This window comes from Solea solea, chromosome 3, assembly GCF_958295425.1.
Source record: "Solea solea chromosome 3, fSolSol10.1, whole genome shotgun sequence".
NCBI lineage: Eukaryota > Metazoa > Chordata > Actinopteri > Pleuronectiformes > Soleidae > Solea > Solea solea.
The window spans coordinates 33,544,750-33,558,883 of record NC_081136.1 but is presented as its reverse complement, the minus strand read 5'-3'; the positions used below and the strand labels follow the sequence as shown (position 1 = coordinate 33,558,883).

The window sequence follows — 14,134 nt, the reverse complement described above, 5'->3', positions numbered from 1 at the left end:
CCAACTCCTCACAAATGGAGCCACAAGGCTGTTGTTTTCCTCACCAGTGAGTGCACATCTCAAGTGTGCGGCTTCATGCTGCGAGCAGTGCAGAGAGGGCAAAACAGGAGAGATAATTATACTCAAACATCAGTGCTTATACAATAAAAATCAATGAACAATTTCACAAACACATACTTTCACACTTTTGATTTGTATCGCCGGACAATACCGTAAAAAAAAAAAATAGTGTTGATTACTTTGCAAAAAAACATAATTTTTCAAGCTGTAACCCAAAAATAAGGTGTAATATTTAAATAAAGAATGCTCCCATGGCCATTTCTAGTCAAATAAAAATACTCTTGAATTTCTGATTATATTTGGGATTTAAAAAAACTGCTGCTCTCACTGCTGAGAAAATATGAAGGCTGTCCATGACACAATCTCTCAAGTCCGACCGCAGCCTGAAACGTTAAAACACCTCACATATCTCTGTATCTTGTGAGAACATAGTCATTAATTTTATAAACTGCTGAGTGCTCACTAAAATAAAAAATTCATTCAACTACATGAATGCAAAAAAAAAGCTTGCATTAAACTTACATTATACTGTAATCACTTATTCATTCTTCTAGGCAAGAGAATTTCACTGGCAAAAAAAAAAAAGTCCTGTTTTAATTGGCGTCTCTCTCCCCCCACACACACACACACAGTCTTCCTGGCAAACGTAACTGGACATGTGTTTTATGCTAACATAAGCCAGCACAGATTCATACTTTGTCCAACATTTTTTAATTGAGAGGAGACAAAACATGGTGGTAAATGGAAAACACCATTTTAGGAGACGGTGGAAGATTATCGTGAGCTTATTTCAAAGTTACTGACACAAGTTTTGAGAAATATTCTTGCTAATAAGTCTGGAACGACTCTCCTCTTCATGATACATGTGAAAGCCATCACGTTAGGCAAGAACAAACTCTAAAAACACAAGGACAAAGATAGACATTTGAATATGAAGCTAAGTGCTAGCTTAGCTGGTAGAAAAAAGGCCAAGGCCAAGGTACAGACACAAGTTTTGAGAACTATTCTTACCAGGAGTCTGGAACAACTCGCCTCTCCATGATACGTATGAAAGCCACAGTCACATTAACCAAGAACAAACTCTAAAAACACAAGGACAAAGAGGACACACGTCAATATAAAGCTCAGTGCTAACTTAGCTGGTGAAAGGTCCAACAAAGTGTACCTACCTGCCTCCCTGTAGCATGCTAACATGTGAAATTAAACACTTGGAACATTACTTCCTGTAAAGAGAAACCTTGTTTTTATAATTCAGTGTTTGTACAAACTCAATAAATAAAGTCAGATGGTCGGTTGGTGTATTGGCATCGGTTTTCAGTCCATTTCGTTAAGCTAAGCTAACCAGCTGTGAGAAGTGGATTGTATATTGTAGTTGTGAATGATAGTCCTGATGATAAGGAAGTGAAAAATAAATTGTTTTTTAAGTAGTATATTCAATTTCTGCCAGCAATAACTAACGTAAATGTCACACTGAACCTTCCTCATTTTTGTCTTTGAGTGGTCTTCATCAGCACCGACACGTCATACTGTGTTTCCCACAACAACATTGGGCTCTTTGGTTCTGGTAGCCACGGTTGCATCTTGTCGACTCCGTGAAAGATGAGCGACGGCGAGTGCGTGCGATCTAATGTCTCACTTGGGACGGGACAGCCTCTGTCCCCTCTGTGCACTGACTGATCACATTACTATAAGTGGAAGCTATTCTGGCAGGAGAGGTTATGGCCGAGCAAAGGAGGGCCTAAAGAGGAAACCAGCATCCACTGACAGAGAGTCAGTTTCAGGGGCCATTTGAGGTGATTGGGTACGAAGGGTCTTAGCTGTCCCATTCTATATTCTTACTTAGAAAATACTCTTGATTTTCAGTATTTTATATCTCAGTGGTGGTGACACAACTCAAAATATGGCTTTTAATTCCACCATACGAATAGCAGTAAGTTATTATATTATATATATTATATTATTAGATGTGTCGATCTACAGCTTACTGTCCCTTGGCGTCCTCCAGACATTTATGTTCCTGCCTGGCTTTTTGCTTCATCTAATATCAAGACACTGACAATAAAGTCAGTGATTAGTGACAACATTTCCCCATCTGTGTCCATAGGACTAAAAATGATCAGACAGGCCAGACGAAGCAAATAATCCTCTTTGTTGCCAAAGACCAAACAAAGGCAGATTAATAACACCAGAAAAAAAGCTTTAAGAATTACAGTATTTAACACTGCTTTGACTAGATTAGGATGTGTAGCTACAGTAGTTAAGATAATGCTGACACAGTGTTAAGTGCGTGATGCAGCCACATTGATGTGTGACCCCCCGTCTGACCTTTTACATGCTGATACACCCGGCGGCAGTGGCGGCGGCGGCACCTCGCACGGCTTTGCCGGATCCTCGTCCTTCCCTCGTTCGTTTTTGATCAGCCTCACAGTGAATCACAGACGCGGGGCGACAGCGCGGTATTTCTGATGCAGGCCACGTCTTTGAAGCCAAAAGAAAGGGAACAAACATCTTTAGAAGTGAAGGATCTGAGGGGGCTCCGCCAGGAGAGCGCGAGATGAAAACGGAGAGGGAGAGACACGCGTGGAGGGACGGGAGAGGGTGAATATGAAAGAGAACGGGGAATATTATGAAAGGAGAGGCAGGAGACAAAGCGTGCGTAATGTAGACGGAGCAGGATGTGGCATCCTTTCATCAAAGTGTGAGTTCTCACTGAGAAGCATGTGTACTGGTGACCATGCAGGGCCGGTTTCACCACGAGGAACCAGTGTGAACACCACCACCATGACCATGTTGTTAAAATACTAAAATATCTTCTTTACTGTACAGTCGAAAGGTTAAAAAAAAGAAGCTGCAGCTATTTAACTACACTCAGGGTTTCAAAAGTACTTTCATTTTCATGAATAATTGAGCACAACATGAATCTGAATGTCTGAATACACTCAAGTGTCAGTTTTGAAAACATAGCTCGAGGCAGCAACACCACCTAAGAGTCTCCTTTTAAAAGTGCAGATGAAAACTCCGAGCATCACTATGGCGACGACATCCCATCATCAAAAAGAATGGTTTAGGTTTGTTTTCAGAGAGCTTTGTATTTTTTTAATGTTGTATCTTCCTCCACTGAAATATTAAGTGAAACATGTTAAATGTGAAATGTCACCAGAGAGCTGGGTTTAAAAAATTTAAAAATAAAAACCACGCAGCAGCCGTCGCAGGACAAAGTAGGACAGCTAATGTCCTGTGTACTTCATCTCACCGTCGCTTCTATGTTGTCATAAATGTGAACCGAAGACAAAGAAATGCTTTATTTATTGGAAATGAAAGAAAGAAATCCTCAGCAGAGAGGGACCACTGGCCATCTCTGTGAAATGGGGTTTTCACTCCCCCTGCTGGTAAGATTATGTAAGTGCTGGCATTACCAGGGGTCTCAACTCGTGACCCATGGGCCACATGCGGCCCTACACTTATTTTTTTAAATGATTAAATTCAACATTTGATTATATATATATATATATATATATATATATATATACAACAGGGGCCTTAAACTATATATATATATATATATATATATATATATATAGATATATATAGGTCTAGAGTTTTGATTACAATTGACTACATGTATATTTTGATTTAGTGTTTTTACAGATTCATTTCCCGTCATAAATTAACTACTGTATATATCAAAACAAAGACTTTTACTTTGAAATGGTGTGCAGTGTCATGCTCAATGTTTGTAACTGCAACGTCATGATGGATTATCAAGGTGTCATTTAAATTTCTAACCACTGAACCGTGATTGTTGGCCTTTTTTCACTGGACCCGGCCCCTCCTGACCAGACTAGAAGTTCACTGGCCCCCCAGGTCATTTTGAGTTTAAGGCCCCTGTTGTAAGGCCATGTGATCCCAGTAGAGGAGCAGTTTCTGAACAACAAACAGTCCCTTAAATCACCCTTTTTCCCCGCATTGTGATTCCCAATTAGCATGTTGCTGTAGCTAATTAAGTGTTGTCAAGTGTTTCCACTGTTCCCTTGGATCAAACCTCTCCTCACTAAAGCATGAACAGAGAACGGATTGTCAAAGAAAAACCCTATGATGTGCACCCAAATACACTTCAAATCTAAAACCGTTAACATTAATCATTATATTTTAAGGCCTGCTGGTTATCATCTGTCACAAAAACACAATGAGCACATGGCCAATCCAGCAAACAAACAACACATGTCCGGCCTTGAAAGCCTCCAGCTCCAGTCTCAGAGAAACAACTCATTTGTTTCCATGCGTGGCCACAAGCACATGCTGCTCTGCATGAGTAACTTATTATAACTTCACACATTTGCAAATATGAGGACTGATCACAAAAGCAGCCAATCCCCTCCAGCTTCTTTATTTTGTCTTTCAAAAGCCTTTTTTTGTGTGTGTGTGTGTGTGTGTCTCATGGGAGCCGGTTCACTGACCTCAGTGACGTGCAGAGGGGATGACGACATCACGCAACACAGCCGCTGTAATATCTGCAAATTCCGCGGCTCGTCTTGGATCTGGCGCGGTTCATCTCCGACTGATTGGCCCTGATGAAAGGAGGCATCACAATCTCCACTCCTGACAGTATAAAGAGATCCCGACTCAACAATGTAACCGTTTCAAATTAATCGTCTGACAATGTTCAATCTCTGAAGAACCAGCTCTCAACCTCATTTTGGTTCTTTGTGAATAAACACAGACGTTCATGAGAAAACTCAAATCAATCTCAAATGAAAACAATACCAGAACCCCTATATCAGCCTATGAGAGGTCATGTGGCCAGTCCAAGGTACTGGATTATGGCACTGTTGCCTCACAGCAGGGGTCTAGGGACACATTTTATTTTGAAATGACAAAACAAGGATTTTTACTTGACTTTACCTTACTTTACTTTACATTATCAAGACATTATTCTAATTTCTGATCATTAAACGGTTAGTTATTTCCCCAAACTCTTGGTCTATTCCCTTCCTGACCAGAGTAGATGTTCACTGGCCCTCAGGTAATTTTAAGTTTGAGGTACCGAACCAAGACCAGATGAATGTCACCACCCAGCATTCTAAAGCTTCAGTACAGTGGCTGTTACTGCTGTTCATCTTAAAATGAGATGCACATGGCACCATCTTGTGGTTACAAGGTGGTAGAGCAGCACTGGTATAACTGTCTACTATAATTCGGATCTACTAGCTCTTCTCTCAGCCCTTGGTATTTCTCCAGCTTCTCATGTTCCTCCTCCTTGATGATCTCGACGACCTCTACGTCCGGTTGGTTTAGTAGCCATCACCAGTTTGGTCTGTCTGGATCTGGAAGTCCCATAGCCGGTCGTTCTCTACCACCTCTGCAGGCGTCTTCCATCTCGATCCTGGGACCTCCAGTCCAAACGCGGCGCAGATGTTCCTCTACACTATTCCAGCCCCACTTCCTGTACGACCTTCCCAGCCAGCATCTTTCACACCCTGCTGTGATGTGCTGAACTACCTCAGGGGCAACTTAGCACAGTTCTACACCTTGGTTCCTGCCTGGTGTGGTAGACCCCAGCCTTGACTGATCTGGTGCTTAGGGCTTGCTCCTGGGCCACTTGACGATGGAACATGCCACATAGGGGTTTGTCCTGCCATGGCTCCTCCTCTCTGCTGGGTTTCAGCTGCCTTAGACATATACATATATATATATATATATATACACACACATATATACATATATATATACATATACACATACATATATATATATATACATATACGTAGATATAATGGTAACACACAACAACGCTTCATTTGTACTGATATTTAATATTTAGACATGGGGCAACAGCCATTTTTACAGCACAATTTGCATAATTTATCAATACCTCCTGTATACAATCACGAAACCATGACATTAGATTTTTTTTTTGTCCTTTTTCCCCCCCCCAAGTTTACTTACAAGTGGAAAAACCAGACCAGGTTTTACAAGCAATAATCTTTGTACAGTCAGCATACATCATGGATAATTTAAATATGTTTTTCCTTCCCTCTGTAACATTTTTGTTCTATCTCTCTCTCTCTCTGTTGTTGTTGTTTTTCTTTTTTTCTTAATCTTTAGTAATATCTGGACACAAAAATAGTATGAACCACCGACGAAACATGCAACATCCAGTGTGAGCACATTTAAATTCTCCTGCAACTACTTGAGCTGTTAAGATAAGAGCTGTGTGTGTGTGTGTGTGTGTGTGTGTGTGTGTCGTTAAGACTCTGGTAAACCTTTAGTGTTTGGTGTAAAGGGTTGGGTTAAAGTGGGTCCCTAGAGACAGACGTACGGCCGTTTCTCAGTCTATCCACTGTACAACAATCCAGAGAAATACAACGTCCGGTTACTTCTATGATCACACGCCTCTTTTTTTTTAATTTTATTTTTAAATCGTCTGCTAAAAGACCTATTGCTCCCCGAACCCCCCGGTATAAAAAGTTATGTATTTACAAGGTTTGAAATAGAGAGATGGTGTGTCTGTATGTGTAAGTGTGTGTGTGTGTGTGTGTGTGTGAGATTCTTAAAGTTAAGTGTTTCTTACTCACTTAAGTGTCAAAAAGGTGACATGCGTGAACTTGGCGTGGATATAAAAAATGAAAAAGAGAGAGAGAAAGGAAAATAACACATACTGACCTCAAACCTACTATTATTTCGGGTGCAACGTCCCATGATTACAGTGTTTTATTTTGGTAGTTTCGTTGCTAAGTGTCGGTTCTCTGAGTTTTTAGGCCCTCTAAACTTTGTAAACAAGCACTACATTGTGTTATAGAAACCAAAAAAACCTGATGTGTACTGTAAACAAATATAATATATATATATATTTTTTTTTAAACATGTGAAATAGTCTCTCATGGGCGACACAATTAATAAATAAATACATACATGAATAAATAAATAAAAACCGTTTACACGCCAGTGCAAAAGGAAAGTCAATACATACGTTACAGTACGTCCTCGTCTCTCCCCAGAGTGTCTCACGGACGCAGTTTCCGTCTTCATGCGTTGCATAGAAATCACCCAATTTAGTTTGAGAGAGTTTACTGACGCAGATGTTTCCCGCTGCTCAACACTCGGGAAGGATTTTGTAAATTTTTGGACATAAAAAACACCAAAGAGGGTTTTGTTTTTTGTTTTTTTTAACTGTATAACTCTCTAATTCATCACCTTGAAATGTATTTATTTCTTTATTTTTGTAGCAGGACGATGACGACAACGACGCTCATACTGTACATTCTAGGCAAGGACAAAAAAAGTGCAAAAAATACAACGAGAAACGCGTGCAACACTGAGTCGACCGCTCCGGACGAACAATAAAAGACATGATCATGTGCTTTTTAGATCTCATAAATCAATCAATAAATAAATAAGTGTTTTACAATCTAGGGGGCGTGAATAAATAAAATCCTCTATGTCACGTAATCGGTAAGACTGGATTGTCATTGATAAAGATATCTATCTATATCTATATCTATATACACGTGTGTTATAGTTCATTTCCAGCTAGGACACTTTGTGCACTGCATTCCAAACACACAGAGTCATGCGCACAATACGTAGAGACAATAATTTGATAGAATTTATGGTCAAAACAAAACAAAGGGGGGTTAAAACATGCTCTCTGTTTCCCTCTTGCACTGGAATGGTAGTCAGTGTATGTTTTTTTTTTTAAATATACTATGCCAGCATTGTTTTTAAATAATCCAGGATAAGACAACTGATAGAACTCTGTACTAATATCGTAATATAAAAATAAATAAGAGGTCTTTTTTTTTTTTTTTTTTTTAAATATTTCATTCTCCAATAAACGAATAAAACTCTGCAGGTCATAATAAAGCAATGAGAAAATCAAAATTAAAACTTGTTTTCCAAGTAAATAATTAATCTGCTGCGCGAGCGATGATGACGACGATGATGTGCAAAAAGGTGTAAATAACCGTGTGTGTGTGTGTGTGTGTGTGTGTGTGGATTAAAAAGTGTGTTAATACCTGGTTGATTCCGCACGTAACCTCTGAACGCCTCGCCCCGCTCGTCGCGCTCTGACGTCCGTTCACTGTAAACGTCATGTGTTCATGTCCTGTGAACTCATGAACTCTGTATCATCTGTATCATCATCACCATCACCACCACCACAGCTCTCTGTTTGTGTCGTTTTGTTTTCACCTTCAAAAGCTGCTCAATGCCTGAAACAAAGATTTGAATAAAGACACATTTTTCTGCTCCGGCGTGAACTTCACGCAGCCTTCACCACAAATGTTCAACGTCTTCTTCTTCGTCGTCGTCGTCGTCGTCTACGAATGGATCTGGGCGGTGCTGGCGAGCAGCTTGTGCCAGCTCACCACTCGCTTACGAAGGTCCACCTTGTCCAGCCAAACATAGGCTTCACCGATCAGCGTCTTCTTCATGAACTTGCCACCGTTGGAAACCAGGAACAGCTGAGTCGACAGCGAAATAATACGTTTTAGTTTGAGTGAAGACGTATTTGTTTGTTTGTTGAATCACTTTAACTTGGGTTTATGCGTCCCTGTTTTATTCATTTTTAGTTGGGAATGCTGAGTCAGCAAGCCCAACTGTTGTATTCCATTTCCATTTTTATTTTTTTTTATTTTTATTTTTTTAATGAATGCTTCATAATTCAGCATTTTCAACTATTGTTTTTAATTGTCTTCATTAGTTGGCAAAGCTGATTCAGCGTTTTCAACTATCGTTTTCCTGCTAGCTTCATTATTAGTTGGGAATGCTGAGTCAGCAATTCCAACTGTTGAATTCCATTTTCTATGAATTAGGAACGTTGACTCAGCATTTTCAACTATTGTTTTCAGTTTTCTTCTTTATTAGTTGGGAATGCTGATTCAGCAACTATTGCTTTCCTGCTAGCTTATTTGTTTTAGTTGGGAATGCTGAGTCAGCAATTCCATCTGTTGTCTTTCATTTAGCTTTTTATTAATAAGGAATGCTAATTCAGGATTTTCAACTATTGTTTTCCTGCTTGTTTAATTTTTAGTTGGGAATGCTGAGTATTTTTTCTACATTTTTTTTCCAACAAAAAAAAAGCTCATTCAGGATATGTTGTGTCTGTAGATTATGAAATATTTAACTTGTTTAACGTACATTTTAAGTGAATCAGAAAGGGATATTTTCAGCTAATACTACGATTCTATATTGTCCATACGATTCAAATACTGTAAGCGGTCAGTGTGTGCACTGTGTGTATGTTTGTGTCAGGATCACCTGAAGAGCGTGTCCAGTGGGGTTCATACAGAAGCGGAAGGTCTCGTTGAAGGACGGTTCGCGGTCGTGTCGACACACTCTGGTCTTTTTCTTGATGATTCTTTTCTGGGTGGCGATATTCACCACGTAGAGCTTCACATACAGATCTGTGGACACACAACACACATCATATGTCATGTTTGGTTTTATTTCACCCACATTCTTTTATTTATAAGGCTTAAACCTACATTTAAATATCCTAATTAGTCATAAACTAAATGAAAAATCACACCAGAAAGGGGAAACAGGAGAAATATACAATTTATGAAGAAAAGTTTCACTTTTATATACAATACTGTTCTAAAGTGTTCAAGTTATTACCATTAAACGTGGGTGGAGTATCAGGGTTTTTGCAACAAAAGAGCAGAAACTCTGAAGAACTGGGTATTTTGACATGATCCTAAATCCTCCCAAACAGGTACAGATGCATGTAGGCAGATTAGCATTGAAGTGTTAATACTGTGAGTCAGTGCAGCAGATTGTGTACTGCAGATGAGCCACACAGTATAAACTGTTTAAAGGAAAAGGAGCAAATGCAAAGGCAGGCAGCTTTGGGAGTTGGTGTGGAGGAGGCGAGGTGGGTGGCAAATCGTGAGAAAGAAGTCACCGGCGTGAACACCCACTGGTCAGTCTTTATAGCGTTGAATGGACATGTCCTGCATGTAAAGCTGGCTGTTAACAGATATCACGGGTTAGGCAGCACCACAGTAAACCCAACGTGCTGCCAGTTTTCAATCCTACAAGACAGCTCGAGTTGCAATCAATGGTGTTACATTGCACAAACTTACATTTAAATTAACTTTACATTACAAAATAATTGTCATGTTTAAACAGGAAATGCATCGGCACGCTAATGGTATATATATATATATATATATATATATATATATATACACCTCAAGTGCTCACGTGTGAGCCATCCGTGAGTTTCTGGTGTCTGTAACCTGGCATTTTAAAGTACATTAAATAAGAATATGGTCCTTCTGTTGCTCTGCAAAGAAAATGTTGGCCAGGAAACACAAACTGGCGGAGATTTCATGGCCTGTCAGATGATGACAGGTGTCTGTGTGGGTTTCCCAGCTGTCGAATATTAAGAATGATGTATATCACATGAAATTATCTTAAATAAAGAATTATTATTATTATTGTTATTATTGTTGTTAAGTGCACAGGGAAGATATGGTCCATTACCGGGCAGGTGGTCTGGAGTCTTGAACTTGTAGGTGATGTTGCGACACTGCAGAATCTCAAGGACCAGGTGCTCACCCTCCGTCTTCACCTCTTTCTTCAGAGCGATCTTTATCTCACCCATGATCTGAGATTTACCTAAGAGTATGCACACACACACACACAAATATGTAAATTTCTAAAGGTATAAAGGTTGTAGAACAGTGACGTTAGAGGAACGTTCTGGGAACCAATAGAGAACGTTTGCTAAAGGTTGTATGAAGGTCAGAGAAAAGTAACGTTAGGGGAACATTCCGGGAACCTTTCGAGAACGTTCTCTGAAGGTTGTGATAAAGTCATTTTCTGGGAACCTAATGTTCAACCAAAAACTAGTCGAGTCGTTTCCCTGGCACAAAACTGCAATACTCACTCCATCAATTCAAATCTACCGTATGTGACTGCCCTCTACTGGACACCGAGTGCACGAGCGATATCAAACACAGCAGCTGTCTACTGTATTTGTCTAAGAAGGATGTTGGGAAGTTATGAACACTGCCGCTTGACCTGCAGTTGCCTTGGCAACGCAGTGGACATGACAGTTTTGAAAGCTGAGTCAACAAGAGCCTGGAAAATGAACGTCTCTTTGTGTGTCTGTGTGTGTGTGATGAACAGATGAAGACAAGTGAGCAGATGAAATAATGTGCAGTGAAGAGTGAGAATGTGTAAGTAAGGTGTTTGTCTTTTACTCTTCAAGGTCTTCACACCTCTGCATTAGTCATGGTTACATGCGTCATAAGACCACAGGCAGAAAGGAGGGAAATTAGCATGAAACTCAAGAAAATATTCACATTGAAGAAGCTGAAACAATCAGAACTCTTGTTTTAATCATGAAATAAGCGATTCATCGACGATCAAAATAGATCACGATTCATTTAGTAATCGGTTGATAGTCGATTAATCGAGTAATTGCTTCAGCTTTAAAAATATTATTATGTTTGCAATGATTTTAAAAACACAATAAAGTTAACAAATGAATAAATTCTGCTAATATATAAGACCGACTTTCAGTCACAGCATTGATAAAAACAACAAAGCTCACGGTGTGAATGATCGTTTAAATACATTTTAAAGACATATTAAAAGAGAAAACATGAATGAAACACTAAAGTAAAAAGCAATATTAACACATTACACAAAACACAAAAACAGCTCCGTTGTGTGTCTGCAAGGAGGAGGAGAGAAGGTTGAACTGCTCGTGTGTGCCTCACCTTCAGCGTCACTGTGTCCCACTGATGATTTCATAACGTCAGTGCCGTTGGGAATCTTTCCACTGAAAGACGGGAGGAACAAACATCAGAGGAATTATTAAACCACACGACAGTAATATGATACAGATTTATTGAATTCGATTTGTGTCAGCCTTTTCACTTCTTGAGAAGCAAAAAAATATCGATTTAAAAATAAAAAAATAAGAAAATACACTTGTTCTTTGCGCCATGGTTTTTTGTTTGTGGGCGGGCCTTAGGGAGCTGCCTGCTGATTGGCTACCAGCTTTTGGAGTGACAATGGAACAGGAAGTCGTCACCGGCTTGGACTGGCTGTCTGTCTTGAACTCTCAAGTTTTCCCTGTCTACATCTGACAAAATAATTTTAATCATCTAAAGTTTGTCGGATTATAAGCGTTAGATACTTACAATTATTTTGTAAGTATCTACATCCAGCGCAAAGAACAAGGGAGGGAGCGCAAATAATAAATGAGGGAGCGCAAAGAATAAATGAGGGAGTGCAAAGAATAAATGAGGGAGTGCAAATAACAAGTGAGGGAGCGCAAAGAATAAATGAGGGAGTGCATAAATGAGGGAGTGCAAACAACAAGTGAGGGAGTGCAAAGAATAAATGAGGGAGTGCAAAGAACAAGTGAGGGAGCGCAAAGAATAAATGAGGGAGTGCAAACAACAAGTGAGGGAGTGCAAAGAATAAATGAGGGAGTGCAAAAAATAAATGAGGGAGCGCAAAGAATAAACGTGGGAGCACAAAGAACAAGTGTATTTTCAATAAATAAAATACAATATTTTTATATTTTTCATTTCATTTCATTTTTTTTTTTTTTTTAAGAAAATAACGACATTGAACTCACAATCGGGGCACCTGGAAGATGGCACTGTCCACTTCGTTCATGTCTGCGTCTTCGTCCAACAAGCTGTAGGCGCTGCCGCTCAGCCCGCTGTCCAACGAGGCCGCGGTGACGGGGACGTCGCCGGATCTGTAGCCTGAACGAGCTGTGAGGGGGATCAGACCGCAACCGCGTTAAGACAAGGACAAGGTCGAGGGACGGGAAGGAAAAATAGTGCACCTCTGCCCGGTGCGGGGAAGTAAGAAAACCAAACAGTAAATATCTGCAGCAACTAAAACCTCATTCGTGTCAAAAGCACACAAACATTGGGGATTTGCTGTAAGCATAAGGGACAAACAATACTTCAATTCTTTCTCTCAGACAAAGACAGAGACAACAGTGGCTCACATATAAAGCTGTCACATGAAAAGAACAAATAAAACCAGAGAAACAACAGAACACACAGATATGTAAATGCAGACTAAACAAGAGGCATTTGTTAGTTTACTGTATGAACTATTTATATCATCGTCTAATCTCACACTCGGATTTTAAAGCAACTTTATGTGTGTTAACATGTTTAAAATGTCAAGATTTTATGTTTCCAGCATTTTGATCGGGCGGTGTTTGAAGAGTATGAATGAGATGCGTGGATGTGGTGCAGGAAAGGATCCATGCCCGACACGTTTTGTATGGTTTTCTTTCAGGCTGCTCAACACAAATCGATGGAAGCTCACTGAGACCAGTTCAATAATAACGTGGTAACACAGAGTGAGTCACGCTATTTGTTTTCTGGCATTAGTGAACTGTGTTGGTGGCCGTGAAGGAAACGTGCCTCGCCGCATGAAACCCCCGGTGACGTGGTTGAGTGCAACTTCTCGTCTTCCTGTCTTTATATTAGATTTAAAGACTCCTCTGTCTCTCTTCCTGCAGGTGTGCGTTAGTAGAATCACTTTCTCTCTCTCTCTCTCTCTCTCCCCCTCGCTCCATCTGTGCTTCAGTCACACGACAGAGAGGAGACTCTCTGAGGGGGAGGGGGGAGGGGGGTTAACTCTCACCTCCGGTGCTCTGCGGCCTCTCTTCTGACACGGCTTTCCTGAGGGTCAGGTGTCTGCCGTCTGAACGGCTCCCATTGGCCGACGCGGCTGATGGCAGCGCCGGCAGCCAATCGGGCTGGGCTCTCTGAATGGTGAGCACACCCACAACGCTGTGTCTCTGGTGCGTCAGTGAGATGCGGCCTCTTTGGCCTGGACGACGTGTTTAGTTTCAGGAGGAGCAGGTGCAGGTCAGATGTCAGTGGGGGGAGGGGGGGGGGGGGGGTTAGGTCAACGCCCAGGAAGCAAAGTTCAAGATGGAAGGAGGGGAGGAGGAGGAGGAGGAGCAAGATGAAGATTCAGAGAGCAGTTTATCTTCACCATGGCAACCAGCTTGACTGTTTATTCACATGCAGCCACAGTGTGCGGTGCACTTTTTTTTTTTGTCACTCTCGCCGCCGTG

At 40.6% G+C, this 14,134-nt stretch overlaps 1 protein-coding gene across 7 annotated transcripts in view; it reads right to left on the bottom strand.

Moving 5' to 3' along the window:
• Positions 1-5,853: 5,853 nt before the first annotated feature.
• Positions 5,854-14,134, bottom strand: part of pcloa (piccolo presynaptic cytomatrix protein a) — a 58,638-nt gene continuing 50,357 nt past the window's right edge. For 6 of the 7 annotated variants that reach the window (XM_058626017.1, XM_058626013.1, XM_058626016.1 and 3 more), the window contains 6 exons: positions 13,696-13,884; positions 12,662-12,803; positions 11,793-11,854; positions 10,549-10,683; positions 9,319-9,464; positions 5,854-8,522 (listed from right to left, as the gene is read on the bottom strand). In XM_058626017.1, the coding sequence (XP_058482000.1) occupies positions 8,379-8,522; positions 9,319-9,464; positions 10,549-10,683; positions 11,793-11,854; positions 12,662-12,803; positions 13,696-13,884 (818 nt within the window). In that variant the 3' untranslated portion in view covers positions 5,854-8,378. The remainder of the gene's footprint in view (positions 8,523-9,318; positions 9,465-10,548; positions 10,684-11,792; positions 11,855-12,661; positions 12,804-13,695; positions 13,885-14,134) is intronic. The other variant, XM_058626018.1, reaches the window with a different exon arrangement.